Genomic DNA, 26,889 nt, shown 5'->3' with positions numbered 1-26,889 from the left:
AAAAAATATCCTCACTTTACATGATTACCCTGAAAACAATAATTTTAATGATTTTATTTTAAGACGTTATCGATATTTTTGATGTACTCGTACCTAAAGACTTACTTATGCTAAATTACACTTTTCTAGTGGTAATAGTTTCAAAGCTAAGCCGTGGACAGACAGACAGACAGACGGATATGGCGAAACTATAAGTTTCTTGTGGACTACGGAACCCTAAAAAGGTTTCTGCTTTCCTGATGCACCTCAGTCACATACAAATCAATCTCACCACCACAAAGCCAAAGAGTCTTTTAAAAGTATCCTTAAATCTACTTCACATATAAGATAAGAAGACTCAAGAGGAGTATTTTGTAATTATTTAATTCAAAGAAAAGACCTAAATTAAACATAACGTATCAGGAGATTCGTTGTCTCACAGGTTCCGAGTCTACAAAGAGCTCATTCTATTAATTTTCTTTTTCGAAGTGGACGCCTCGCCAAATTCGATGTCCTTAGGTATTAATGGTTCGATTTTAATGTCCAAGTCTTTGATTGCGTCATCGAGTATTTTGATTTTGCCTAATAGTTTTTCAGCTTGGAGATTATATCCTGGCTCTAGCATTTTCCCACTTGGATTTAACTTAAACAAGTATTCCGCCTGAAAGCGCATTATATTCGTCATCTATTTTGTCTGTAGGCATTTTGTCGACCAATAGCGGTTAAAATCGCATTTATCGCACACTCTTTCAGTGCGATGGTACGATATCAAAATATTAGATATTCGATTCCACCGCTATTAGTCGTATGTATTTCTCTCGTCACGAGATATTATGTCGTTGATAGAAATATCTCATGACGAGAGAAAGACATTTTGTCGACCAATAATGATTCCACCGCTATTGGTCGACAAATTGTGTTTTGCAAAGTTCGAAATTCATTTATTACAAGTAGGCTTAGTATACAAGAAACATCAAGGTTGACTATTTTACTACATTTCTCGGCAGGAGATATGGTGTTGACGCAAACTAGGCCAGGTCTACAGTAACTAAGTATGTAGTGTCAATGAAAACTTACCAAAAAATCAATAGGGTCCTTAGGACGAAGTTTAGCCACTTCTAGCAGCGCAGCAGTCAACGTTGGGAAGATGTTATTCACGAGGTAGTTCCTCATTGGTTCGCCTGCAGCCGCTAAAGCTGCTTCCTCTTCATCACGCATCAGCGCGTATAACTCAGACTAACATGAAAAGAATGAGAATTTAAATAAATAACAATTTTTTTCTGAACAAACATAATATTAACAATAAGCATAAAATTATAGAATACTAGGTCATTTTTAACCGACTTCCAAAAAGGAGGAGTGTGTTAGGCTGTATGTATTTTTTATAATATAGGTATGTACCTAATCTCTAAAAATTATGTACGACACTGCTACATTGCGTAATACACTGAAACACAGAACACTAGATATGTGTTTAGTAAAGAAATCACTATCCACGAACGTTAGTTTTGATAGCAGAATGGAGCGTACAATTTCATTCATATAGTGACAATTGCAATGTAAAATTAAAATTACCTACTGATTAATTCTGAAGAAATAGATTGCTGAAATATTACTAAGATCATACGCATCATGTATGTGGCTTACCCAGTACTCCATTTTCTCTTCACGCTCTTGTTTCATTTTCTCTTCTAGTTCTTTCTTTGCCTTTTCTTCAATACCGCGAAGAGTTTCTCTTTCTTGTTTCTCCCTTTTTTCTGCCGCCTCAATTTTGGCTGAATTAATGTAAATATACGTATAATAAGCAAATTAATATTTATTTTTAAAAATGAAATAAGCATATACCAGTAAGTTTTCCATAACGACAGGGTCTTCCCATTCGCAGAGCAACGGCAGAATAAGCGCTTTTCATATCATAATCTGAGTGCTCTTTTACCGGTACTATCAATGGGTGTATATCCAGCTCATCAAAATAATTCAGAGGTGTGACATCACGTGCATCACCAGCTCTGAATTCATTAAGGCGCTTTAACACTTCTTCTTCATCTAATCGACCATCATCTTCGGGTTGACGCATTGCTTTCTCGCAGACAAAATCATCTGTAGCTTCTAATGATACAACAATATCTATAAATCAATAATAAATTTTAATTTTCAGTACTAGATTATTTTTATTAAAAGCCTTAGTCTGTAAAGTACCTGGTAACATTTTTCTCAGTACGTTACTGTAGAGATCAACATCTTCATCAAATGGTTCTTCGTCGTTTTCATCTTCTACATCTGAATCATCTTCCCCTTTTTCAAATACTAAAAATTACATAACATTAGTTGTAGCAGTTGATTATTACATATCATTTGAGCATTGTAGCATGAGATTAGCAGAAAAATACAAGGCACATTTATTTGAAAACATTCTGGGTTTAAGAACGAATAGATATTTAAAAAAATCTTACACATGGAACATTGATTAAGGTTTGTCGGAAAACCATCTAGCACCCATCCCTTGTTTAAAGCTTCTCGACATAAAAGGCGTTGACGGAGATATCTATAATAATTGAGAGTCTTGTAACAATATTAAGTAAATAATAATTGTACAATCACATATTTCCATAATAACATTACTATACACGCACCCTAATATCTCATCTTCGCTTAGGGGTCGTCCAGCTTTTAATAATGCAAGGGTTTGTTTGGCATTTTCCTGTATCGCTTCCTGTTCGCCAGCATCGTCTTCGGAGTTTGCATGCTCATCTTCTTCACCAATCGGCATGGGCAAATCAGCAGTTTCACCATTTTCCCAGTGATTTACACGCCACGTCTACAAAAATCTGTTATCTGTGCTCTATTCTATTTTTCACAGATCACCTACTTTCATCTTGAGTTAAAAGGTATTTGTGCAAGATTCTACCACTTACTCAGAAGTACTAATACCTACTCCTGAGTAGGTAGGTATGGAGTGCTGTTGATTATCAACAGCATCTCAATATCATCATTCATTACCATCATCGTTATCAGCTGATGGACGTACTTTTTTTGGGCTTAGCTGTCTTGTGTCACACGTTTGGACATTCAGGTTTCAGCAGCCCTGCATCTAGCACCGAAATATAAGCAAAACTTTCCTAAATCTAGAAATATTACTAATAAATCAAATACGTTGGTACCAAATCTTCCATAATGTCGTTCGCAACCGTTTCCGGAGATATGTACAGCAACCCGTAAGACTCACAAATAAGCTTCGATAATGTTGTCTTGCCTACAATTGGCGGACCATAAACAATAACCTGTAGAACATTACAATTATTATCAAATAGGTATACATATCTACTCTTATAGGTACCGTATACCGTTTATAAGTAGGTAATTTTAAGAGGAATAGGTAAGTAGACTTTTTCTTTTTTTTACTTTTATTCCAAACTGGAAGATCATTAAAAGATATGTACAAAATCTACAAAGTAATTGTCAAATGATACATAATGAATTTTTTAAAAGTCCGACTATGGTATTTTGGAAATGCCTAAGTAATTTAATTGATATTTTTTTACTTCTTAGAAATGCTACATCAAAGAGCTGGGGGAATTTTGTTTGAGCAATGAAGTTATTTACCTAAGCGTAAATAAAAAATTAAATTCTTACAACTTAATCCTACCTTAAAAGCTTTTAATCCATTTTCTTTTTTATATTGATTTATAAGAGCAGGCACATTTTCTGCAAAAGGCAAATCTGACACCCATTGGAGCGCCATAGTTTCGACAATGAAAGTCGGCTCCATGTAGAGATTCAATGTCATCAAATCAAAAATCCTTTGCTGAAAAAACATTTGGTCACAATTACAGAATTTCATCAATCTTTTTCCAAATGCACCGACGCCTCATGCGTCTTGATTTTAGCGTACTTTAATATACGACCTGCGTGTAGCGACATCCGCAGCCCGAGACGTCATAAATATTGCGTCCGACTATACACCGTTAATCATACTAACCAAATGTTGACAACAATGCTGCTTGGCGGCACATATATACATGTTTGTGAACCAGCTTCCTCGGACTTGCTTCGCCACTATAAGCTGTACTTACTACTATAAATAATTACAAATAAATTCACCGAAGTCAACTTACATCAATTTCTGGAATAAGAAACGCATCTTCTGGTGGTATACATTTAAACATTCCAGAACCAACAATCCGCCCTAATGTTTTGATGATCTGAATGACAACAAATGACAAAAATATTTTAGTTAAATTCTTTAAACAACAAAAAAAAATTATTAACCTTTATTAAAGCTTACCCACCTCTCGTTGTTTAGTAACAGTTTGTTCCACTGCTAGCAAGTAGAGTTTCCTTGGAAAGTCCACTACTAAGTCGTAAACTATCCTGGAAAACATGACTAAATTATTGCGGCTATTAAAATAGGTACAATAATGATTTTTTTTTTATTCTCATTTTGTACCTAACTTCGTCGTTATCAACCCATATACGGCTCACTGCTGAGCTCCAGTCTCCTCTCAGAATGAGAGGGGTTAGGCCAATAGTCCACCACGCTGGCCCAATGCGGATTGGCAGACTTCACATACGCAGAGAATTAAGAAATTCTCTGGTATCACGATGTTTTCCTTCACCGATTGAGACACGTGATATTTATTTCCATAAAATGCACACAACTGAAAAGTTGGAAGTGCATGCCCCGGACCGGATTCGAACCCACACCCTCCGAAATCGGAGGCAGAGGTCATATCCACTGGGCTACCACGGCTCTTCACCTGTACCTAACTTACTCAATACAAAACCTTTAAACCCTAACACGGCACAATTATTCATTCATTTAGGTCGTTTGGTAATGGCCATTGCCACTCGGGTAAAGTACCTGCTGTAATGAACTGCACATGCACATTGTCAACGGATGACGTTATTCATGCGCCATTTTTGATTTGTAACCCCATCATTAAAAGATGATACAAAATCGACAAACTAATTGTCACTGGTAATAATTTTTTTAAAAGTTCGACATAATCATTTTACCCCCACTTAAACTGGCCGTAAGTAATATGAACTTACGGTAAATTTAGGTGAGGACTTTTCCTGGGATCATTTTTTTATTATATACTTAATACAAAATAATAACAATATTTTATCCAACTTTTAGCCAATTAGTTATGACCACAGAGCATATGGCATTAAAGCTACGTTTTAAATACGTGGCCATTACATTACAGTGGCTTAGATAACCAAATGATAAAAATTGTTTCAATTCGTAGGTATAGTATCTTACAGATTATATTATACGTACTGAGCAAGATCTTGAACATTGATGAGAGGTACAACGTTACTTCCACGACCAATAATTGGCAAAAGCCTCTGGCATTCCCACGCCTTCTCGAACCAATAGAACAGCACATCCTCTTTTCCTCCGTAGGTGACACCAGATCCAATGACGATGGCTCTGCCATATACCAAAATACTTATGCATTTGTCAGAAATAAAATTATACATAGGCTAGATCCACTGCAAAATGTTGTCAGCATTTTGCAATGGACGACATCCGTATCAATGATGTTAAATAAAATGTCACTGATCCATAATATATATATTTTCTACTTATGATGTTGAATGTTTGTAGTGTAAATTAATCAGCGTTGCCAATTGTTCGAAATAATTTTCAAAACCGGTTAAATAAATACAGAGCTTACCCCCTTCAATACCACTACAACTTTAGCTCTTTATAATATTTATATAGATATAAATTTATATCTTTAATTTTATTATAATTTTTGTTCTGACCGCATGTGATTTATTAGAAACTGTCATTGACAAAGGTGTGCCTTTTTTGCTTGTATTGTGGTAAAACTGGTTTTGCTGTGTGAACTCTGCAGTTAATATAACGGTAAAGTTCTAAAAATCCTTAATTAGTGTCAATCAAACTAACCCGATTTGTGACTTGTACTTCCTAGCAATACCGATAACATCGTTCTCAACGTCGTAATGCATTTTGTAGTTTGGGTGTGGCTTTCTTTTACGAAAATCCGTCTCAATGAAAGGCATATCTGGGGTGTCCTTGATAAAAGTAGATAACAAAGTTACAACATTGCATTCCAAATATCGTCTCAGTGTGATCCAATCTAAGATCTGCTATACTCTAGATCTACTATTATAGTCCAGGATCTGCAGAGCACTTTTACAATTGATTGCTATCAAGTCAATTTTCCGTTAGTAGTTTCATTTTGATAATGATGAATGAAGCTACACATGGAAAATTAACTTGATAGTAATCAATTGTAAAAATGCTCCCCGGATACTGGACTAATCTATTATCGTGACTTTAAACAGGTTATGATGAAAAAGTGTTATCTTTGCGATAGGTATATTGATGTCCTATGAATTGTTATACTTAATTCCATTATTTTTTTAGATTTTAGCTAAGAGTAAGACCTTAACTAAATGATAATAAATATACCGGCTAACTGTAACGCGAAGCCAGTGGAGGATTGGAGGTTACTGACCAGAAACCTTGACCTGCTTAAGACTAATCTACTGTAGACTCAAGTGGCTAGATGATAATCTCGGTGGTCAAAACATTTATCACCTATTATTTTAGGTGATTTACTGTATACGAATGCATAAAAACAATAAAGTTAAGTATGCCCAATTCAAGACAAATTCATTAAGAAATTATACTACCTCGTTAACAGAGGTTACCCTCTACGCCTATGAGTCATGAGGTCCAGGAGTCAAATCCTGGGTCGATGGTCGAAATATCCAACTACACTGTATCAAACTAGAAACCTAGTTTGATACACTGTAGTTAACCTACCTCAAATGCAAATAATAATTTTATGATAGACTAAAGGACGCCCGCGACTTATTCCGCGTGGAATTCAGTTTTTCACAAATTCCGCGGGAACCTTGAATATTTCCAGGATGAACAGTACCTAGCCTATGTGTTAAACCAGAGTAAAATCTATTTCCATTCCAAATTTCAGCCAAATCGCTTTACATCCAAACATCTTTTGCGTTTATAATATTAGTAGGATTCTTTAAATTTTACAAGTAAGTAGTCTATGGAAAATATTTCTTTTATGTACACTACAGAGAACTGTTGCGTAAATAAAAGAAATATCTCATTATCTTAAGACAAAAGAATGAATAGAGCAAACCTTTCAAGTAAAGGTCTGTGTGTACTTTTGTTACAATATGGTATATCTGTCAGTCAATGATGAATAATGGCATTCAAACAAAACGCTTGTAAAAAAGTTTACCGGGTCTAATGGTTTAGTAACGGCCCAAGTCATTACAGTCGATACCAGAATCAAGTAACGTTTTTTAGAATAGCCAGCGTCTCCGTCATCATCTGGGTGGATTGGTGCTTGCTTTTCTAACAGCACTTTTAATACTGTAACAGGTTTACGAAATGATACAGAAACAAGTCTGAGATCTGAGGGACTTGGTTGGTTATTTAAATACTACATATTCCGTATTTCTGCAACTACAATCGCGGTAAATATTTTCTTTATGGCTAACAATCCTTATATATCTACAGCATTACTAATGGAACAATACTATTAGGAAACATACTTATAACATAAAATCTTTAAAAAACAATTCAACCGACTTTATAAAAAAATTAAAAACAAAAAATTACGAGCTCTTTTAACTATTGGTCAGATTAAAGGCAGCGCTCATCCAAATGGCCAGTGTGGTATTAATTTTAACTGTTGACCTATTTCTTAAAATTTTTGCCACCACCTTAAAACCGATCTGTACATAGCACATAAAGTTGCAAAAGGTATATAACAATACAAAATAAACAAAGAGAATATTCAAATAATTTTAGGAGTTATTACACACCTTGGTAGGTATTGTCTGTTAATAATGTCACACAACACAAACACGAAGCCTTACATAATGCCTACTTATACGCACGCATAATCTTATGTAGTACATACCTAAGGATTAAAATGTCATGTTATTAGATAGGTAAACAGGGGAAGGCGTCAAAATTTACTCACATTTCAAATAATCCATTGCAATTTGTAATTCGCCTCTATCACAGCTTACATCGAAGATGACAGTTCCACATGTTAACATTTGAGTCAAACATTCGGTGGTTGGAACTATTCGGGCGACGTTATCCAACGACTTGATCTTTGGTTCCACAACGGTACCTAGGCATGAAGAAGCATTAAATACTTGAAATTCAGTAAGTATGCGATTGGAATTTTAATTTGCAATCACTGTTTCACAATCACAATCACACACAAACGGCTTAAGATCTGAATGAAATTTTGGAGATATCAGATTCTGCAGTCTGGTACAGGGCAGTCTATTTTTTATCCCAATATTATCACAGAAATGGGACTTGCCTGAAATGAAAACCAGGTGGACATAGCTAGTAACGTATAGAATTATCAACCTGTGGCGCCTCACGACTTCACGAATTTCATGCGGTCGGAGTTCGGAAGCATCCACTAAAGTTCGTTGATGACACTCCTATGATATGCGGGCGATGGAGGGAAAGACTAAGCGGGTGTGAAATTGTGTGTGCGGGGAAATGAGGTGAATCAGTCGCCCCCCGCCCCGCGCGGACCATCGGAAGTGTTACGAACGAAGTTGCCAAGCTATAGCGACACGTTTGCTGATTAAAGTATGTACATGAATGTAGATCCGAGACAGGCATAACATTTTGCATAGGTCCGATTGGTTAAACAAAATTATGCAGTATTATATGAGCGCGTATTTACCTATGATTTCGTATGGTTGGTTTGGCGAAGGCAGCACCATAGGTCCCGCATCCTCCCCAACAATACTCTGTGATGATGGCTTGGTCGATTCCAACTCATTCCTTGATAAGAGTTTAGAGACTTCCTTCAGATAATACTCTCCATGATACGAGTCCAGGTGGTTAATAAAAATCCGTTTACTCGAGAATAAGTGTTCATAAGAAAATGAAGATTTATCCACAGATTTATTCATTATAAATATTGTGAATCACAATGATTATTCAAAGAAATAATTTTCATTTGAAGGAAGGTAACATGAAAGATGTCATTTTTGATTGTATGAAAATGTCTATTTACTGACTTGTCTTTTCCTATACCTATGAAGGTCGTATAGACCACATATTTTACCTACCGAAAGCATGCGTGATGCGACAGCCAGACATACCTCGGAAAAAGTGTATTCAGCTCCTACCATAGGAAAGTAACCGTAGCCAATTATGAAGTATGCATTTCTCGATTTCGATCTGAATTATTTTCTTGATTCGTCCTTTTTAGACTCTTTTTTATGTAGTTATAGTTTTTGAACTTTTTTCAAGCTAAAGACTCCAGCGAATAGTTGCCATAAAAGATCTCTCAAATGGAGATATGATTCCTCATGATATCCTGTACAAAATATAAAAAAAGTCAAGTTTTAAACATGGACGGTTGAGGATCTAGAATTCTAGACACTTGAAATCTACTACTACCTACCAACATTCACAAATTACTAAGATATATTCGAATTTATTGTATTCTTACATTAAATTTTCCTCATTTTATTGCGGCAAATAATAATAATTTTACAACTAAATACAACATTTATTATGTAAGTAGATATAAAATGACTTACGATCAACTCAATACAACATTTATTATGTAGGTAGATATAAAAAGACTTACGATCCCTGGTTGAATTTATCTTTTAGGTAAGTAAGTACCTTTTGGCAATGATTTTATTGCCTTTCGGTGATATTTTAAGAAGTTTCATTGCATACTACCTACCATTACTAAAAGTGACAAGTTTTTGTTGTAGATTATTATATTCGGGACAACTTCGGAATAATAGAAATAAATAAAACAACATTTTTGGAATATAAGTTCCATATATAGGTACTTTATTGAGATAACCAACGAAAAATATGTATAAGTATATATTAAGTTTATAGCTTAACTTACTTAAAAATAATTAAGTACCGTACAGATACAAAGGCACTATGACTAAGGTCACGAATATGCTTGACCAAAGTAGTTAGTCGGGGTAAACGGCTAAAAAATGCAAGGCTTACACATGACATGACATTGAACCGTAACCACATTTTGTGACATCAACCACGTCATTTCAATGTTGGAATCTGTGCCCAAGCGTGTACATTTGTTTAGTACATATCACGCGAACTGGATTAACGCACAATCAGACCGTATCGTGTTACACACATGCATAGTTAGATAATGCGTGCCGACAACTTATGTACTCCTACTACCTACAGGCGTTTGGATATTTATGATGAGATCATTTCATCACCAATATATCAGCCAATAGACGTCTTTACTACTGGTCATAAGGACTTCCAAACAGCAATGTCTTGATCCGCTTTAATTTTAGCGGCTCTCTCTGACCCGCTTGATGTCATCAATCATCAAGGTCTATCTAGTATCGACAAACACTGCGGAACTGTTATTTTTTGATTCGATCACGTTGAGATGTTCAAAGCATAGCTCACTCCATCGCATCGCCCTTGCGTGTGAAACTTAGTGACAAGGCAATGGAATTGGATCACGAGACTGTCTTTAAAACCACATGGTTTATTTCACACTGCCTCATCGTGCAAATTACAAAACCACACTATGATTAGAGACCTAAAAACAGTACGCGGTTTGAAATCGCTAATTTGCGGGTTCTTCTATATCGTTACCCTTTAGCGTTAGCCTACAAGTAGTTCGGTTCTAATTCTACTATACTTAATGATATTCTTGACCATACCCCTAATCATCATTGAACGTCTATCGGCTGATAATACTGACGATGATGATGATTCTAAATATAAATTATTTTTACCTGAAACTAACACTTTTACACATTGTGCCTGTTCATTATCCTAAATAGAGAAGTAAATAAATTAGCTATAAGATTTTGACATTTCGACGCACAACCATTAAACCATTCTTCACCAATATATTTTAAAGTAACTAGTTATGTAGGTAGTATATAATTTGCAACAATTTGAGGTTATAAATATCTGTTTGTAATTGACAATCGTCAATACCTATTTGGACCATCGTTGTGACTTGTGCCTGACATGGCGCCAAAATATCGAATAACGTTATCTCGTATCTTTACAGTCATAACTTAATAAGTAAATAAGATCGCACTTCTCTTTTTTAATAGGAATGCGATGAATGTCATATATCTGTTTACTTTTAATTATTTACTACTCTGTGTACACAACTCAAGCACAAATGTGAATATGTTAAGAAACGAGGAAAAAAATAATTTGATCATATATACTTTATATACCTACGTGTACAGTACTGTAGTACTGTACACTAAGCGTAAGAATATACGAAAGAGAAGAAAAGATGTTTATATAATTCTGCAATCTCGTTAATTGCGCTATATGTACCTTGATTATGTGTGAGAATAACGTAAGAATAACAAGAATCCTAATAACAAAAATGGATAATGTAAATGGTGTCAGATAGACTGTCTGACATAGAACAATATGCAATTAGCTACCGTTTTTTCCTTAAACTAAACATGTACATAGGGTGTAGCGTAGGATTTTTATTTTGTAGGTAAGTCACATACTCAAAAGTAATTTTTTTACTTACAAATCAAAATCAAATTGTACACTAGCTTCCTTCTTTTGACGCTAGAGATTAGGTCCGAATAATTTATAAGAGTTGAGGTAGAAGTTTAGATCGAAATGATATAGAAAAAGTTCAATAACCGATTTTTTTATAACGTTTATATTTTAATGAAAATACTAGTTACAGCCTATCTAGTATTTCTGTTGAAATAAACTTGGTCTTCAATCTCAACTAAAATTCAAGAGGTACTAAATTAAATGTTTTTTATTCGTGGTCGTATTCAGTTCAAGAAATAAATGTTTTTTTATATAATAACACATTTACCTATACATGTACCTAACATGTATAGTTTAAAAATTGAGCAGACATTAAAGTATACTTACTAAGTCTTTTTTTGAACAACATACTTAGTTGATATTATAATCTTGTCCCTATCAGATGTAGGTATTTAGAAATATATATTAGGTATATGGATTTAGATTTGTAGATAATTTACAAATTACATACAATTAGTAATGTTTTGTATATTGTAGCAATACATTATCGCGTGTTTAGTCCGTGCGTGAGTCACGGAATAGACATGTAAAATTTAACAAAACGGAATGTTTAGTAAATGATACATCATTAAATTACATTAATGCTGTATAACTTTAGGTACTTTAATCTTCAGTCTTAAGCTGCAAAAGAGCCTAATAAATAAATAATAGTAAATTATTGACAAGGCCGCAAGATTAAGCAATAACTAGACTATAGTCATAGACCATTCTCCACGTAGACAATAAATAATAACGCCCCCTCGTAAGAACGAAACTAAATAATCTGAGAACGCCCCCCTTTTGGACGTTTGTGATTATCGATGGGTAAAGGGATAGCCCAGAGAGAATTAAAATGCATTGAGGTAGCACAGAATGGAAGTAGGAAGATTAAAAGGATGGAGTAGTCCAAAAGATGACTCCCAAACAATTTATTTAAAATTCACTAAATTGGACGATTTGAAAAAATATTTTTAACTCATAGGAAATTGGGCACTTCGGATGACGCAATATTCTCAAAGGGGGCGGTAAGAAATAAAGGTTGCGAGTCAATGACCAGATCAATAACAACAAACGAATCTGAGAAATGTTCGTGATAGACACCATCCCTTTACAAGAACTTTCGATTTCTCTTAGGAGAAAGAAGAATTAAACATATCGTTCAGTATATTAAGCTGATTGATTCATTGAAAATATGGTTCTCCCTTGTACACTAGGTACTCTTTATGTCTACATTTGTTTAACTAACCAAAGGCAACTTAACACTAGTTGCACTGCATTTTTGGAATGAAGTTTTGTTCTTCGCTATTTCTACGCAAGAATGTGTAGCACATTTCAAAGGCAGACTATTAACTAACAAGAAACTTTTTGTGGTTTTTAAATCCTGAACAAATATTTCAATTGTTTTGACCTATTATCGTTTACATTAAAAGTTACGTAATAAAAACACGTAAATAAATTTATTCAGATTTTTTTGTGATTCCTGAATTATTTAGAATTAAAGTTTTTTTATTATTTAAAAGCATACATCTTTATTAAAAGCATTAGCGGCACTAGAGTTCACTAAACCAATTACTTGCCTTCAATAAGTATTTATGGCACCTCTTTCAGTTTATCTCCTCGTAATACTGATTATGTATCATTATATATTGTACTGTTTAATATTCACTAATTATTATATAAATTGTTAGAAAAATATTCGATATGAGTTATGGACGGTCTATAATTTTATTAATACCTAATCTATGCTACATTTATAAGTACTATGACTATCCCCTTATCCAATGTCATTTTCAAATTTTTTTCCATATATATATTAATAGACCTGAAATCTACTTGGTCATAGTTTTAGAACGTATTATTACATCATATGGTTTAAACAAAAACTAAACAAGAGTGTTAATTTTCGGATTAAGGGACTAAATACATGTCAAAAGCGCTTTGCAAACGATCAAACAATTTGTCAAATAATTTGATAATTTGCGACTTTGTTTAACAAACATTGCTTGATGGAAAAGTCAACTTTGACAGACAAATGTGTCAAACATATTTTTTGATCATTCTCCTAATAGCGCTTATATTGAAAAATCTATTTTGTCATGCTTACTGGTTACCACCACCAAAACCTATGCTAAATATAAAGGCAAACATTTTTTAAGCAATTACTCACGAGTCATTACTGACTTTCTTAATGTATACCTTTTTACCATAAATGTTAGATATATTTCAAACATAAATAAATCATCTGTTTCTTGTATAGCATTAAATTATGAGTATCTTTAATTTCTTAGAATAATACTTCAGAAAAAGTTTCAATTATAATTTTCCTAACGTGAACATACCTAACGTGAAACATAAAGTAACACAATTCACTATCGCTGTGTGGAATAAATGGAAATTGAAGAGAATTCTCCAAGAAAATATCTTAAGTTACTAACTTTTTAACACAACATTTAGGGAATGCATATTGAATATAATATCGAATAAATCGTGCATAAGGAGCTTATGTATAACATTAGTAGAAAAGTGAAGCATCTCACTTTAGGTTTCCTTCGAAACTTAAAAGTGAAATGGAAAATGCAACATTAATAAAATGACTTAGATTTAGAGCTAGATGGAGTTGAGTTTGCAAAATACTTAGTGCGGCATATTACATTAGAGGGGAGCGAGAAAAGAGCAGGCAGCAACACACTCGCTTCTGTCATTGAATTAAGAGTGTGCAATATGTAATTTGGTGGTTATAAATGGTTCTGGATCTCAGATTCTGGAAAAGTTAGGAGCCTGATATTTAGGTAAAAGATATTTCAAAGTGTTAGCTTCGTTATGACTATACAAAATACACAATTTGTAAAACTTTTCTCAAAAGATTATTTTTTTGAAAAATACATGTTTTGCTCACATTTTGCTTTCAATCTCAGGAAAAGCAAACTTATTTTCTTAAATTTTTGTTTTGTATAGAAAATTAGGTATATATCTTGAACATGGCCATTTTGTTTTTCGTTATGTTGTTTAATTTACTTGGAATTAGGTAAAAATGGTTTTGGCGCTCACGTCATAAAATTTGCGTCGCGCGTCAAACGCTCCGTGCTTTTCACTCACGTGAAAGTCATAATTCGGCGTCTCGTTTGCGCTTCGAATTTTATCCATATCGTACCGACGCGCTGCGCGCTCTTAATGAGTGATGTTTTGAGGTATATGAAGAATGTCGTCACACTAATAAGTGGGAGGGCTCATTTACTGTTTTATTTTTCAGTGCTTGTAGGTATGTTAAAAAAGCAATGGTTAAACAAAGAGGAGTCAGACACGTCCGTTGAAAGAAATAAACTTCCCAGTTTAAACGCCATTTAGAATTTTAGATAATGGTTTACAAGTCTGAGCATAGCTGCACTCTTTTCTGATATTTTGCATACTCAACTCCTTTTATTATTAACTGCTCTAAATGTAACAATTTGTATTCTATAAGGCACAATATGTCACTCGTCGATCACTGACACCTGAAATTACTTAGTAATTTCGGAGCACGTCACGCTTTAGATCACATTCACAATTACACTTTACAACATACAACTGAAGAATGAAAAATAAAAATTTTCATACATGATAAACAATAAATCAGAAAACGATTATTTTTTTTAACAATTTGTAACTGTGCACAAGTATTAAGTATCACAAAAGCAGCTTTTTAAAGTTGTGTAGTAATAACGGACTTGCGATGTATTATTGTAATTTCCTTTTCTCCTATGCCAGATGGTGAGCTTGGTTCTGAAGTGACAAGCCATGGTGAAAGAGATGAAATCGGTTGAGATTTAGGAACTAAACCTTCGTTTCTCTCTACAGGTTTTGGCGATGCCATTTTTGTTTGAGTCCGCGGAGGTTCAACCACAACTATCGAAACATATTGCGAATTGTTCGGATTGGTTTCATTTAATATCTTCGGTGATGGAGTAGATGGTATTGATAAATTAATGTTGGTTGACTCGTTGATAATTTTAACTTCACTTTCTCGAGCTTTTAGTATGTTATTGCATTTAAGCTGACCTGGCGGAAGATTTTTAGTAGAAGGCATATAGCATTTTGTTTGGTTGTTCGGTACTTCGTTATCGACTTGGTCCAATTGATCTTTTTTGACCTCGTTCTTTGAATCATCACTGTTTAATTTTTCTTTTACTAAGCTCATAAGAAGATCATTCAGCGGATTGAATTCAGCAACAGGTGAACAGTTACAAGATGGTTTGTTAATCACTAACTGTGACAAGTTACTCTTCTTTTCTTCAATATTAGCTTTATCCATTTTAAATAAAACCTTGTTACTGATAGCATCATCTTTCGAAATAAGTATATCATCGGAACCTTCATCGCTTACAAGTTTCTTGGTAGAGGGTTCTCCTATTTCAACAGCTCTACTATCACTTTCAATCAAAGTAGATTTCTGAGATTTTGCGCTACTTTTTCGCGATAAGGTATCAAGACCAGCTTCAGATACTAGGGCGTTAGGTTCTGCTGATGTACTGGGTTCAGGTTGGGAGGTAGTATCAGGCTTTGTAACCGTAGTTTGTTTTTCACGTTCTCGCAAGACATGACTTTGCCTCCTCGCGAATCGTTGACTAGGTCGCCTTTCAAATTGAACCGTTCGACGTGCACGATTTTGTTGCGTAGTTTGATACTCTGTTTTACCTGAATATTGAAATCTTGATCCCATTCTGAAGAAGTTTTGTCTTGCAGATGGTCCTTTGACAGGCGCACGTAAGCGGAAGAAAGTGTGATGTTCTACAGCACATTTCCAAAGATGTTTACAGGCTTTTTCGTTATGAAGTCTGAAAACGAATGTGTGTTCCTGTTCTCTACCTTGGTCGTCATCTTCAACAACAACTAACGTTAACTTCTTCTTTTTAAAGTCCAGCTTACTTATTTTAGGCCAAAAAAATAAGCCTATTTTTTGTGGTCCTTCAAATACGAGAATGCCTGTAGGAGTTAACCCCAAATGATACTCACACCCGTCTTTGCCTAGAACAATGTGCATATCAACACCATACATTTCAAGCCACTTAGCCTTGTTAAGATAGTTAACTTCTGCTTGAGCAGGTGAAAGACCCTTGCATTTTTTAAATTCATCCAATATTTCAATTTCCATCTCTTCACTCTGATTAGGGACGAATCGGAATTCTGATACAGTAGCCGGCGTATGTATAGACTCATCGAAGTCGCCAAGTTCAGACTGCAAAGCCAATGCAGCTAATTCTACTGCTGTAGAGTGTGGACATTCTAATTTGCTCTCTAAAATGTCTTTCTTTAATTGCAAAAAGAACTGGTACCTTGTCAATTCTTCTCTCAAGTTATTAGGTTCCGATGAATAAAATTTCACTTTCAGTCTTAAAGTGTATGGTGGTCCTATTTTCACTTGCTTTTTGATGGTTTTAGTTGGATCTAGCCAATGTTTAACATTATTGGTATCAGTAAATTGTAAACCAAAGTAATCCTTCTCTATCAAATCTAAAGAATAAAATACTTGCTCATAGAGATCACCAGCACTAGCTTTTTTAGACAGATTAATGGATAAATCAGTATCATCAAGAAGCATTACCTTACATTGTATCAGGTTTTTGTTGTTAGACGATTTTTGATTTTGTTTGTTGCGCGTCTGGCTGGAAGAGCGCCCCCTTCTACTAAGGAACCGTAGCATTGTTGTATTCAGTTAGATCTGTAAAGATCAAAACCTATTATTTACACAGCTTTTGCAACAGTCGATAAAAAGTTTACTATTCATCAAGATCACACAATTTTACAAGCCCACAGCAAGGGCTAATAAAATTCAGTATCATCATCATTTGATTCTTAAACAGTGCAGATTTGGAGTGCACATCATATTGTTTCAGCGCAGGTTGGTGATCTAAGGAATTTAGAATGATAACAATATTTGACTCTGTAACTATCACTCCTCCTTGCGTCGTATTTCTTATTACTGAGGGCTGTGACGCCTAACGCTAAAATTAGCTTGATTCTTGACAATGTTTAACATAACTATCACTATTAGATATGTATTGATATGTATAGGTGATGTATCTTGTTCTCACACAGCAATATCTTCCTAAGCTAAGCCTATGCATTTACTGTAAATTTGTAGGCAGAAAGACATACTTAATAATTGATTGCATGAACCTGGACAATAACCCAGCACCCACATAGGCTAACCAGTCCACTAACAGAGAACTTCTAGTTTTTCCTTAAACACATTTAAGTAAAACAGAATTTAATGGAACTAATAATATGTGTGAGTCATTGGAAATATACAATGTGATAATATATCAGATGTTAAACAGCAACATCATTGAAGAATAAATCAATTTCAATAAGATTTTAATTTCATTGTATAATAAAACCTTGGTACATAGCATTATAATGAACTTAAGAATTAAATTCATTTTGGACATTTGTTCAGCAAGCAAAAGAGAGGTTTTTTGTGATAGACCTAAAGCCAGTAGGCCTAATAGTTATTTATTTATTCTTTACAACTTAGCCCTTGACTACAGTCTCACCTGATGGTAAGTGATGCAATCTAAGATGGAAGCGAGCTAACTTCTTAGGAGAAGGATGGAAATCCACACTTCTTTCAGTTTCTAAAATGCAACCAATGACATACCTTAATATATGATGATAAAATATCTATATACATTTATAAAAAAGCAAAAGGGTCACTCTTCACAAAATCTCAAAAACCACTTGACATATACAAAGATGAAATTTGGTATGGAGATAGTATAAAGTTAGTAGATGTCCGCTAAGAATGTAATTGCAACAGGGCGGAATTAAGGATGTATAAAGGCGAAAGAAAACGAATTTCAGTAATTTGAATTTTTGAACTAGACTCTAGCCCATCTAGCCCATAAATTCAAATTGCTGAGATTAGTTTTCTTTAAAATGGTAATAGTATAAGTCAGTCTGGATTAGTCTAAAATCTTGTTTTCCCATTGGTTAACCTATATAGCTAAGACACATGAGTTCCACAGGTCAGCAGTGGCGTGCACAAGGTTTTTAAGAAGGGAAAGCATCACATGTGCAAATTGTACAAAATAAAAAATTTCTTCTCCAATACTTGGACTTGTTATCAGTCCTTAGGGTAGACAGTGCATTTTTGCTTCTATGAAGTCCGAATCAGTGCAGTTGGGCAATAAAATATCTTTCTTTTATGAAACTATCAGTGGCAGCCTAGAGTTTGTATATGTTGGTGGTGTTACAAGGTTGCAAGGTGTTGAGATCATTATCATTAAATTATTACTATTCATTCAAACAATGTGAGAAACCTGTTTAAGTACCTATTGCTTTTATGCAGCTCAGTCAAATAGTTTTTGTTATACACAACTTAAAAGTTAAATGCATTTGTTGCAGTACTCTTACTAACAATCATTTGTTAATACATAACAGTATTAAAAATTTACAAACATTATTTTTATAAATCTTATTCTTCTAATAATGTAATTAATTAATAGAAGAATAATTCCTTATTAAATATTCCTTTCATTCATCGCTACATACCCCCCGACTCGCGCGTAACGTCGAGAGTGTTACGAACGAAGTTACCAAGCTATAATTTGATCTTTACTATCAACTTATTAAAAAAAACATTGAATCAACTGAGAACTGTCATTAATGTATGTATGATAACCACCAAGGGTTGCCATTAGGCACTGGGTGATAATAGAATCTCAATTTTGTACATGTCAACTAACTTATGTCAAAATTTGTGAATTAGCTTGCAGGCCTAAAACTCTAAACGGCTTGATTAGTTTGACCAATTCTTTTTTAATTGTTCACTCATAAGAAGGGGAGGTTTGAAATTGAGAACTAGGATAAACTCTGAGAGTCAACCAAAACTTGAAAAAACTGATGTTGATAATTTTCAGTTCAGTTACATACATGTACCCTTCCTTGTACAGTTTTATGCATGTACCCTTCGTTTTGTGATAGGCACAACTGGACTTAATCAATTGCACTATTTGAAATGGTACTTAATATCTAACTAGCAGCTACTTGCAGCTCCGTCTCCTATAAAAATGGTTAAGGTGTCATTTTATTCGGAATTGAATGTAGATAGTTTTTGAAAAAATTGGAGGCCCGCTCTCAAAAATTGCAAAAGTTATAAACAATTAACTAAAAATATAAAAGAGTTTCAGTTTTTGACTTAAAACTCGAAAACTTTTTACGATATATCCAATTTGACATGAGATTCAAAAAGAACAGGAAATTTCCTAATTTTTTATACTAAAGAGCACAAGTGAATTAGACTATACTGAGAAAACATACTCACTCATATTTATTATTTAAGAATTATTAAATTTTTAAATAAGAGTTTTAAATTGGTGTGGAGTGTGAAACTACACCTCACACTCAAACAGAGTTAAATACATAGATGACATTTTGACAGACCTATTCCCTAAATATGCTGATACGCTATCAAAAAGAGAAAGAAAGAAAGAAAGAAAGAAAGATTTTATTTGGCAAAACACAAAAAAGGAGAGATGACAATACAATTAATTTCTGTTTATCTGGAGGTAGATTTTAATGTTCCTTACATAAACTATATATTCATGTGATTAAATATTACACTTAATAGGTAGATAACTTCATTGTGATATTCTGCTTCTGTAAATTTAGTTTCATTTAGGTAATGTATAAAAATATTTACTATTAAATATAATATTTTGTGAAGTCCTTTTCAAACGATTTCTTATTAAAGGACATGTGTTTGTAACTGAATATTAAAGCAATCATTTATAATGATAAATGTTTTTACAAAGTGGCATATGGTATTCTAAATCAAAATAACTTCCCAATAACATACTAAGCTACAGTAAATTCATTGCTAAGGGGTAGTTAATTTATAAATTTAGTAATTTGTTGATATGCTTACAAAATTCATTGGTTAATACTTGTACTTGACTATATTTATATTTTTTATGAGCACACTTGAGTAATATTGAGAACAAGATACAGTTTAAATAAATGAGTAAAACTTTTGAATAAATCCTACCTATTACAAATTTATTACACTTTAATATACAGAAATACTATACAACACGCTAAATAAATAGGTACGTACCAAATAAATGAGTGATCCACTTATTTGCAACTTGAATGCACACTCAACAAACAATCGATCACCAAAGATTAGTGAAGTTTCTCACGATTCATATAGATAAAGTTCGTTAGATTATAATTTAGAATTAAGTAAGTGGCGAGCTTTCATTATAATTAATTAATTCTTTTCAAGATATTTTAAATATTTAGTTAGAGTTTAGATTAAAAATGCATTCACTGCTCTTGACATCAATACATAGACCAAAGACAATGTAATGTAATCACCATTCACTTCACCACCACCACCAATAAACTATAAAGTTATAATTGTACTCTGTGCTTTATAATGTTCTTTCTTTTGTAATGTTTTCTTAGACCATTTAAATAACAGGACCTGCCTCGCTAACCGTTACCCCTCTGGCAAAGATCAAAAATCTATGATCTAACGCGTTTATAAAAACTGTTGCTATAGAATCGATGTTTGTCATTGTTGTAATCGTTTTCGTCGCGTAAAGAGCTCCCTAAAAATTCTGGTTTGTGTAGTTAAATGGCATAAACTTGTAGTTTAGTAAAAGATGGAGTAACGTTTCATATGAAAGTATTTAAACCTTAATTTTATCAAATTTGTAATTAAAACATTTTATAAAAAGAATCGATACTTTTGACGAAACAGCCAAACATCGATCAGTAATCGAATATTCTATGTATTTCAGTCGTTGACAGTCTGTCGTGAGTTAAACACACTTTTTGCGTTACGTTGTTAAAAATTTTCTCAAATACCCACAATGTCGAAATGTGATATTTGTAATAAAATTATTTCAAAATCTATGCCTGGATTGGAGTGCAGTAAATGTGAAAGGATTGTTCATTTGAATACACGATGCAGCAGTCTAACTAACAAGCAGATTGCCGCCCTTAAAGCGGCCTCCAGCCTGGAATGGACTTGCCTGGAATGCCAACGAGAATCGCCGCGGCGAAATTCATCCATAGTTATCCCAGAAGAGAACGAAGAAGACGAACCCGTTCAAATTAATGCCAAGAAGCTTCTTAGTAACGTATCTAAAGAGGTCGAAAAGGCGATTAAAAGTGAAATGCGTGAATTTAATGAGTCTTTACAGTTCTATGGCGCCAAACTGGATGAAATAATAGAATGTGTGGACGCGTTCAAACAAACAATAAAAATTTTGGAACGAAAAAATGTGGAGCTATCAAACAGAAATAATGATTTGGAAACTCGTGTCGGAGCCCTCGAACAACGTTTACAAGAGATTGAACAAGAAAAACTTGAGAATTATGTCGAAATTGCAAATGTACCCTTTCAAACCACGGAATCTGTAGATAAAATGGTGGAAAAAATAGCGGTTAAATTTAATCAGCCTCTTGAAACTATCAAAAGTTCGCAAAGACAGCAAGGTAAAAAAGAACAACCAGCTATCATAAAGGTCAAACTATGTGACGTGACAGCGAAGGAAAAATGGATTACGGCAGCAAAATCCGGCAAAATTACAGTTGCTGACATATGCCCCTCCGAACGTAATAACAATGCCATTGTATACATAAGAGAAGCTATGACAAAAACTAATAAGTCGATATTTTGGCAGGCGAAACAAGAGCTTAAAATTAAACAGAAGTTCAAGTATGTATGGTTTAAAAACGGATTTGTTAAAGCACGTAAGGATGAAAGTTCAAAAATTTTTACTTTAAGAACCCTAAAGGATGTACATTCCATTACAAATCAGGTAGTTTAAGGCGTTTTTATTCTTAAACAACTTTTATTTAAAATTATTTCTTTAATATGGACTCAATTTTGCAAGATGAAATTACTGAGATCACAGACTGTATTAATATTAATGATTTCATAATGAATGTACCTCATAAAAATAATATGGACCTACTGTGTATTCATTTTAATATCCGATCTCTCATAAAAAATTTCTACGCTCTAGAACAATGTATAACATGTTCAAATAAATGTATTGATATTGTTATACTTACTGAAGCTAACATTTCAGATAACATTAGCTGTCTGTATCATATTCAGGGCTACCAAATGTTTACAGCTTTAAGAAGGAACCGAAAAGGTGGTGGTATTATTGTATATGTAAGTGACAAGCATAAATATAACATTAAAAACACGAAAACTTTACACTCTGAAAGTATATTTTTCTCAATAACAACTAACACAAAATACACTGCGAACATTTGTGCCGTTTACCGTCCTCCTAACTCAAGTAAAAACTTATTTATTTACGAAATTACATCAATTATTGAAAAATACCCTAAAAACACTGATTTATACTTACTAGGAGATATAAATATTAACCTGAAACTTGATAATCCTATAAAACATAAATATAATAACATGTTACACAGTTTTGGCCTTTTGTGTGGAATCACAGCGCATACGAGAATTGAATTATCAAATGGAATATTAACTAAATCGTGCATAGACCACATTTACGCGCGATCCCGCACACTCGACCTCTATACTGCATCACTCGGTACTAAACTAGCTGATCACCGGGCTGTTGTACTCGCTTGCGTCGGCGCTCGAACACAGGGTGTCCCAGTAAATGAGTTTAAATTACGTTTAAATAATGAGAAGGTGTTCACATTATTGGACCAAGTGGATTGGGAATCTATGTGTAATATGACATGTCCTATTAATATATACAACAAAATACACGAAACTTTTTTAGAATGTTATAGTAAATCTGAATACAGAATTAAAGTAAATTCGAATAATATTCGCAATAACAACAACTGGATTACGAAGAAAATTATAAATGCTTGTGAATTTAGAGATAACTTATTTCAACAATGGATAAAAAACACCAATAATTTAATTTTAAAACAAAAATACAATAAAGCAAGAAACTACGCAAACAAGTTAATTCTAAATACCAAAAATAATCATACAAGGGCAGATATTATTTCAAATAAATATAATCTAAAAAAAATGTGGGAGATCCTTAATAGATTAACCGGTAAAATTAAATGTTCTGTTGATGAAGTTTTGTTAAGCTCTTTCTGTAATCCTGGTAACACTTCAAAAAATATATCAGATAGTTTTGCGAATACGTTTAAGAATAGTGTAACACAAATAATACCTAAATGTTCTATACCCTTGCTGGACAGATCTTCTTTCAAACACTCAGCGAATGTTAGTATGCGTTATAGACCAGCTGACTCTAAATCTGTAGAAACAATTATAAAATCCTTGAATAGTAATAAAGCTCCAGGAATTGATAGAATAAGAGCTATAGATATAAAAATGTTATGTGAAAAAATCAAAGGAGTTCTTGCACATTTAATAAACACTAGCGTAGTTACTGGCATATATCCCCCTCTTTTAAAAACTGGCATTGTCAGGCCAATATATAAAAAAGGCAGTCGCGTGGAATTTGATAATTACAGACCAATAACTATTTTGCCCACCATTGACAAGGTGGTAGAAAAGTTTTTAAGCGAACAAATCCATAATTTTTACAGAAGCAATAACATATTATCAGCTAAACAATATGGCTTTCAACCACAAAAAAATACCACACAATTGCTTTCAGCATTTACAGATAAGATATATGACCACATAAATAACAAAAAACATGTTCTGGTCGTCTTTATTGACTACAGCAAGGCTTTCGACACTCTCAGACACGATAAACTGTTGCAAAGTCTTAGTGATTGTGGCATCGGCGACAAACTCCTTAATTGGTGTGAAAATTATCTCCATAAAAGATCATACCAAGTAAGAGTCAATAATGCAGATAGTTTTCCAGTACAGGTGACTGAAGGCACAGCGCAGGGTTCAGTACTGGGACCCTTGCATTACGTCTCATATGTTAATTATCTACCTAATCTGATCAAAAAATGTGATATCTATCAGTTCGCAGATGACACATGTATAATTGCAGCAGGAACCGATATCAAATGTATGTATGTATGTGATAAATTAAGAGGAATACTGGCAAAATTTCACTTAATTAAAGGTAAAATACCATACTATTATTACTGTACAAATCTTTGGTTGAATCAATTATATCGTATGGCTTATCAAGCTACGGTAGAACATTTAAAACTCACCTTGATCATGTATTTTCCCTGCAGTTGCGTATTTTAAAAGAACTGGTTCCAAATAAAATTAAAAACATGTTCCAAAATGACTATCGACAATTATTCGCATATTGTAAAATTATTCCTGTACATGAAAAAGTTGAACTATCTTTATTGATTGAACATTATTTCACAGAAAATTTAATAAAAAAATCGAAAACTTATTCAGCACGAAGACTTGATAAAATAAAACTACTCTTACCTAACTATAATAACCTTTACGGAAAAAGAAAACTTAATTATGTTATTCCTAATTTAATTAATCAGCTTCCTAAGTCATTAAAAGACATTCTAACCATAAGAAATATAAAACAAAAATTAAAAGAGTATTATCTAAAACTTATCACTAATAAATATGAGTAACATAAATATTACCAATTATAGTATGAACAGCCTGTATATACAAATATCACTCAGATGTCAGTTTTATTCACTTCATACCCACCTTTTCTGTTTTTGTTTACATTTTGTTTCTAATTATTGTTTTTTAAGTTAAACGTAGTGATTTTATGTATTATGTGTATTTTTAATTGTAAAATTAGATTTCACTTTCTAAATTTTAATTATTTTTAAGTTCATAGTAGATTAGAATTAGAGTATTATATAGTAGTAGATTTAATTACAGTATTGTCAACGGCGAAGGGTGCGCAGAAAAACTTTAACAAGTTTATGTCTGCACCTTTTTAATTTTGATCATGTAATTATTATATATAATTAAAATAAATAAAATTTAATCTGTGGATAGTCTAAGCAATGTGTTTGTTAGTTGTTACGCGTGCGTGTATTGCGAGTCAAATTTATAGTTGTGTGTAGTGTATGGACATAGAAAAAATTTAATGGTGTTAAATATTTTCGATGTGTGTTTACCTCGTCCCCCTCAAAAAAACGACAGATAATTTTGTTCGTGAATTTGAATGTGATGCATCTCCATTTTCTAATTCCTTGGTTTATTTCGACCAAATAGCAACAGTTTTTATAAACGCGTTAGATCATTGATCTTTGACAGAGGGGTAACGGTTGACGAGGCAGGTCCTGTTAATTAAATGGTCTAAGGTAGTAAGGCATTTTTTTTGTCTCACACTGTTTAGGCGAGCACCGACTCTATAGTATTTTCCTTTTCCCTTCACGTCGTCGTCATCAACCCATATTCGGCTCACTGCTGAGCTCGAGTCTCCTCTCAGAATGAGAGGGGTTAGGCCAATAGTCCACCACGCTGGCCCAATGCGGATTGGCAGACTTCACACACGCAGAGAATTAAGGTAATTCTCTGGTATGCAGGTTTCCTCACGATGTTTTCCTTCACCGATTGAGACACGTGATATTTAATTTCTTAAAATGCACACAAACTGAAAAGTTGGAGGTGCATGCCCCAGACCGGATTCGAACCCACACCCTCCGGAATCGGAGGCAGAGGTCATATCCACTGGGCTATCACGGCTCCCTTCACGTACCGACTCGTAAATCTATGGATCAATCTAATATTCTGTGACAATAATACTTCTTGGAGGTTTGTACTACGGGCTCGAAAAAATTAGTACCCAGAGCCGTAAAATTAAATTAAAAATTAAAAAAAAATTATGGAGGTTTCTGGATCTGCCACAGACGACAAAGTTTCTGCCCTGCTCTGTGTCTGTGTCGTGACCAGGCCGGGTCAACTCTCGAACAAAGTTTGGTTATACCTACGGGGGCTAGACCTGTGGTGTCATCATCCATACGGTTTTACCTTCTGGTAGTTGTAGCAATATTATTATCGTTAGTAGCTCACGCCTGACATAATATTTTGATAAATCTAATACATTTTTAGATTTAAATATGACTTTAATAACTGAATAAATACTTTTCTTCTACAAAAATATAGAGAGACACTCTCGTTGAATATTGTTTTAGTAACGCATGGGTAAGGTTTTCTAAACGAAGTGTGGCAACCCCAATTACTTAATAAAAAATAAAAATGTTTTAAAATGAAAATGGCGTCATTTCACCAAATATTTTAAAAAACAAATTCACGAATAATAAAATAAATGTTTGCCACGGCCTGTTAATATTTATGAAGACCTCTTCATGGATTGGATTTAAGCAACCTGCTGTGTAATATCCTCGCCATCCTTGATGTTGAGAAGATCTATAAGTCTTTT

The 26,889-nt window shown here is 33.6% G+C and overlaps 2 protein-coding genes across 2 annotated transcripts; both read right to left on the bottom strand.

Moving 5' to 3' along the window:
- Positions 1-301: 301 nt before the first annotated feature.
- LOC112055653 (adenylate kinase 7) lies at positions 302-13,216 on the bottom strand. The gene is made up of 16 exons (XM_024095844.2): positions 8,712-13,216; positions 7,980-8,135; positions 7,230-7,363; positions 5,900-6,027; positions 5,264-5,416; positions 4,269-4,350; positions 4,095-4,181; positions 3,626-3,784; positions 3,141-3,260; positions 2,613-2,797; positions 2,433-2,524; positions 2,179-2,286; positions 1,825-2,106; positions 1,627-1,754; positions 1,057-1,215; positions 302-640 (listed from the first exon to the last, which is right to left on the bottom strand). The coding sequence occupies exons 1-16, from the start codon at positions 8,941-8,943 to the stop codon at positions 431-433; spliced, it is 2,415 nt and encodes an 804-aa protein (XP_023951612.1). The 5' UTR covers positions 8,944-13,216; the 3' UTR covers positions 302-430.
- Positions 13,217-13,365: 149 nt separating this feature from the next.
- On the bottom strand, positions 13,366-20,945 carry LOC112055651 (band 4.1-like protein 5). The gene is made up of 2 exons (XM_024095843.2): positions 20,664-20,945; positions 13,366-17,267 (listed from the first exon to the last, which is right to left on the bottom strand). The coding sequence occupies exon 2, from the start codon at positions 17,247-17,249 to the stop codon at positions 15,252-15,254; it is 1,998 nt and encodes a 665-aa protein (XP_023951611.1). The 5' UTR covers positions 17,250-17,267; positions 20,664-20,945; the 3' UTR covers positions 13,366-15,251.
- Between the last annotated feature and the right edge of the window lie 5,944 nt (positions 20,946-26,889).

The sequence above is a fragment of the Bicyclus anynana genome, chromosome 7 (assembly GCF_947172395.1).
Source record: "Bicyclus anynana chromosome 7, ilBicAnyn1.1, whole genome shotgun sequence".
Taxonomy (NCBI): domain Eukaryota; kingdom Metazoa; phylum Arthropoda; class Insecta; order Lepidoptera; family Nymphalidae; genus Bicyclus; species Bicyclus anynana.
This window is presented reverse-complemented; position numbering and strand designations above follow the sequence as displayed.

Bases quoted from the DNA above. Each gene is read 5' to 3' on its own strand.
- LOC112055653 (XM_024095844.2), bottom strand. From the start codon at position 8,943: ATGAATAAATCTGTGGATAAATCTTCATTTTCTTATGAACACTTATTC. The intron at 3,785-4,094 runs GTAAGTTGACTT...ATGTTTTTTCAG, and splicing joins TTCTTATTCCAGAAATTGAT to CAAAGGATTTTTGATTTGAT. The intron at 2,107-2,178 runs GTACTTTACAGA...ATTGATTTATAG, and splicing joins ACTGAGAAAAATGTTACCAG to ATATTGTTGTATCATTAGAA.
- LOC112055651 (XM_024095843.2), bottom strand. From the start codon at position 17,249: ATGCTACGGTTCCTTAGTAGAAGGGGGCGCTCTTCCAGCCAGACGCGC.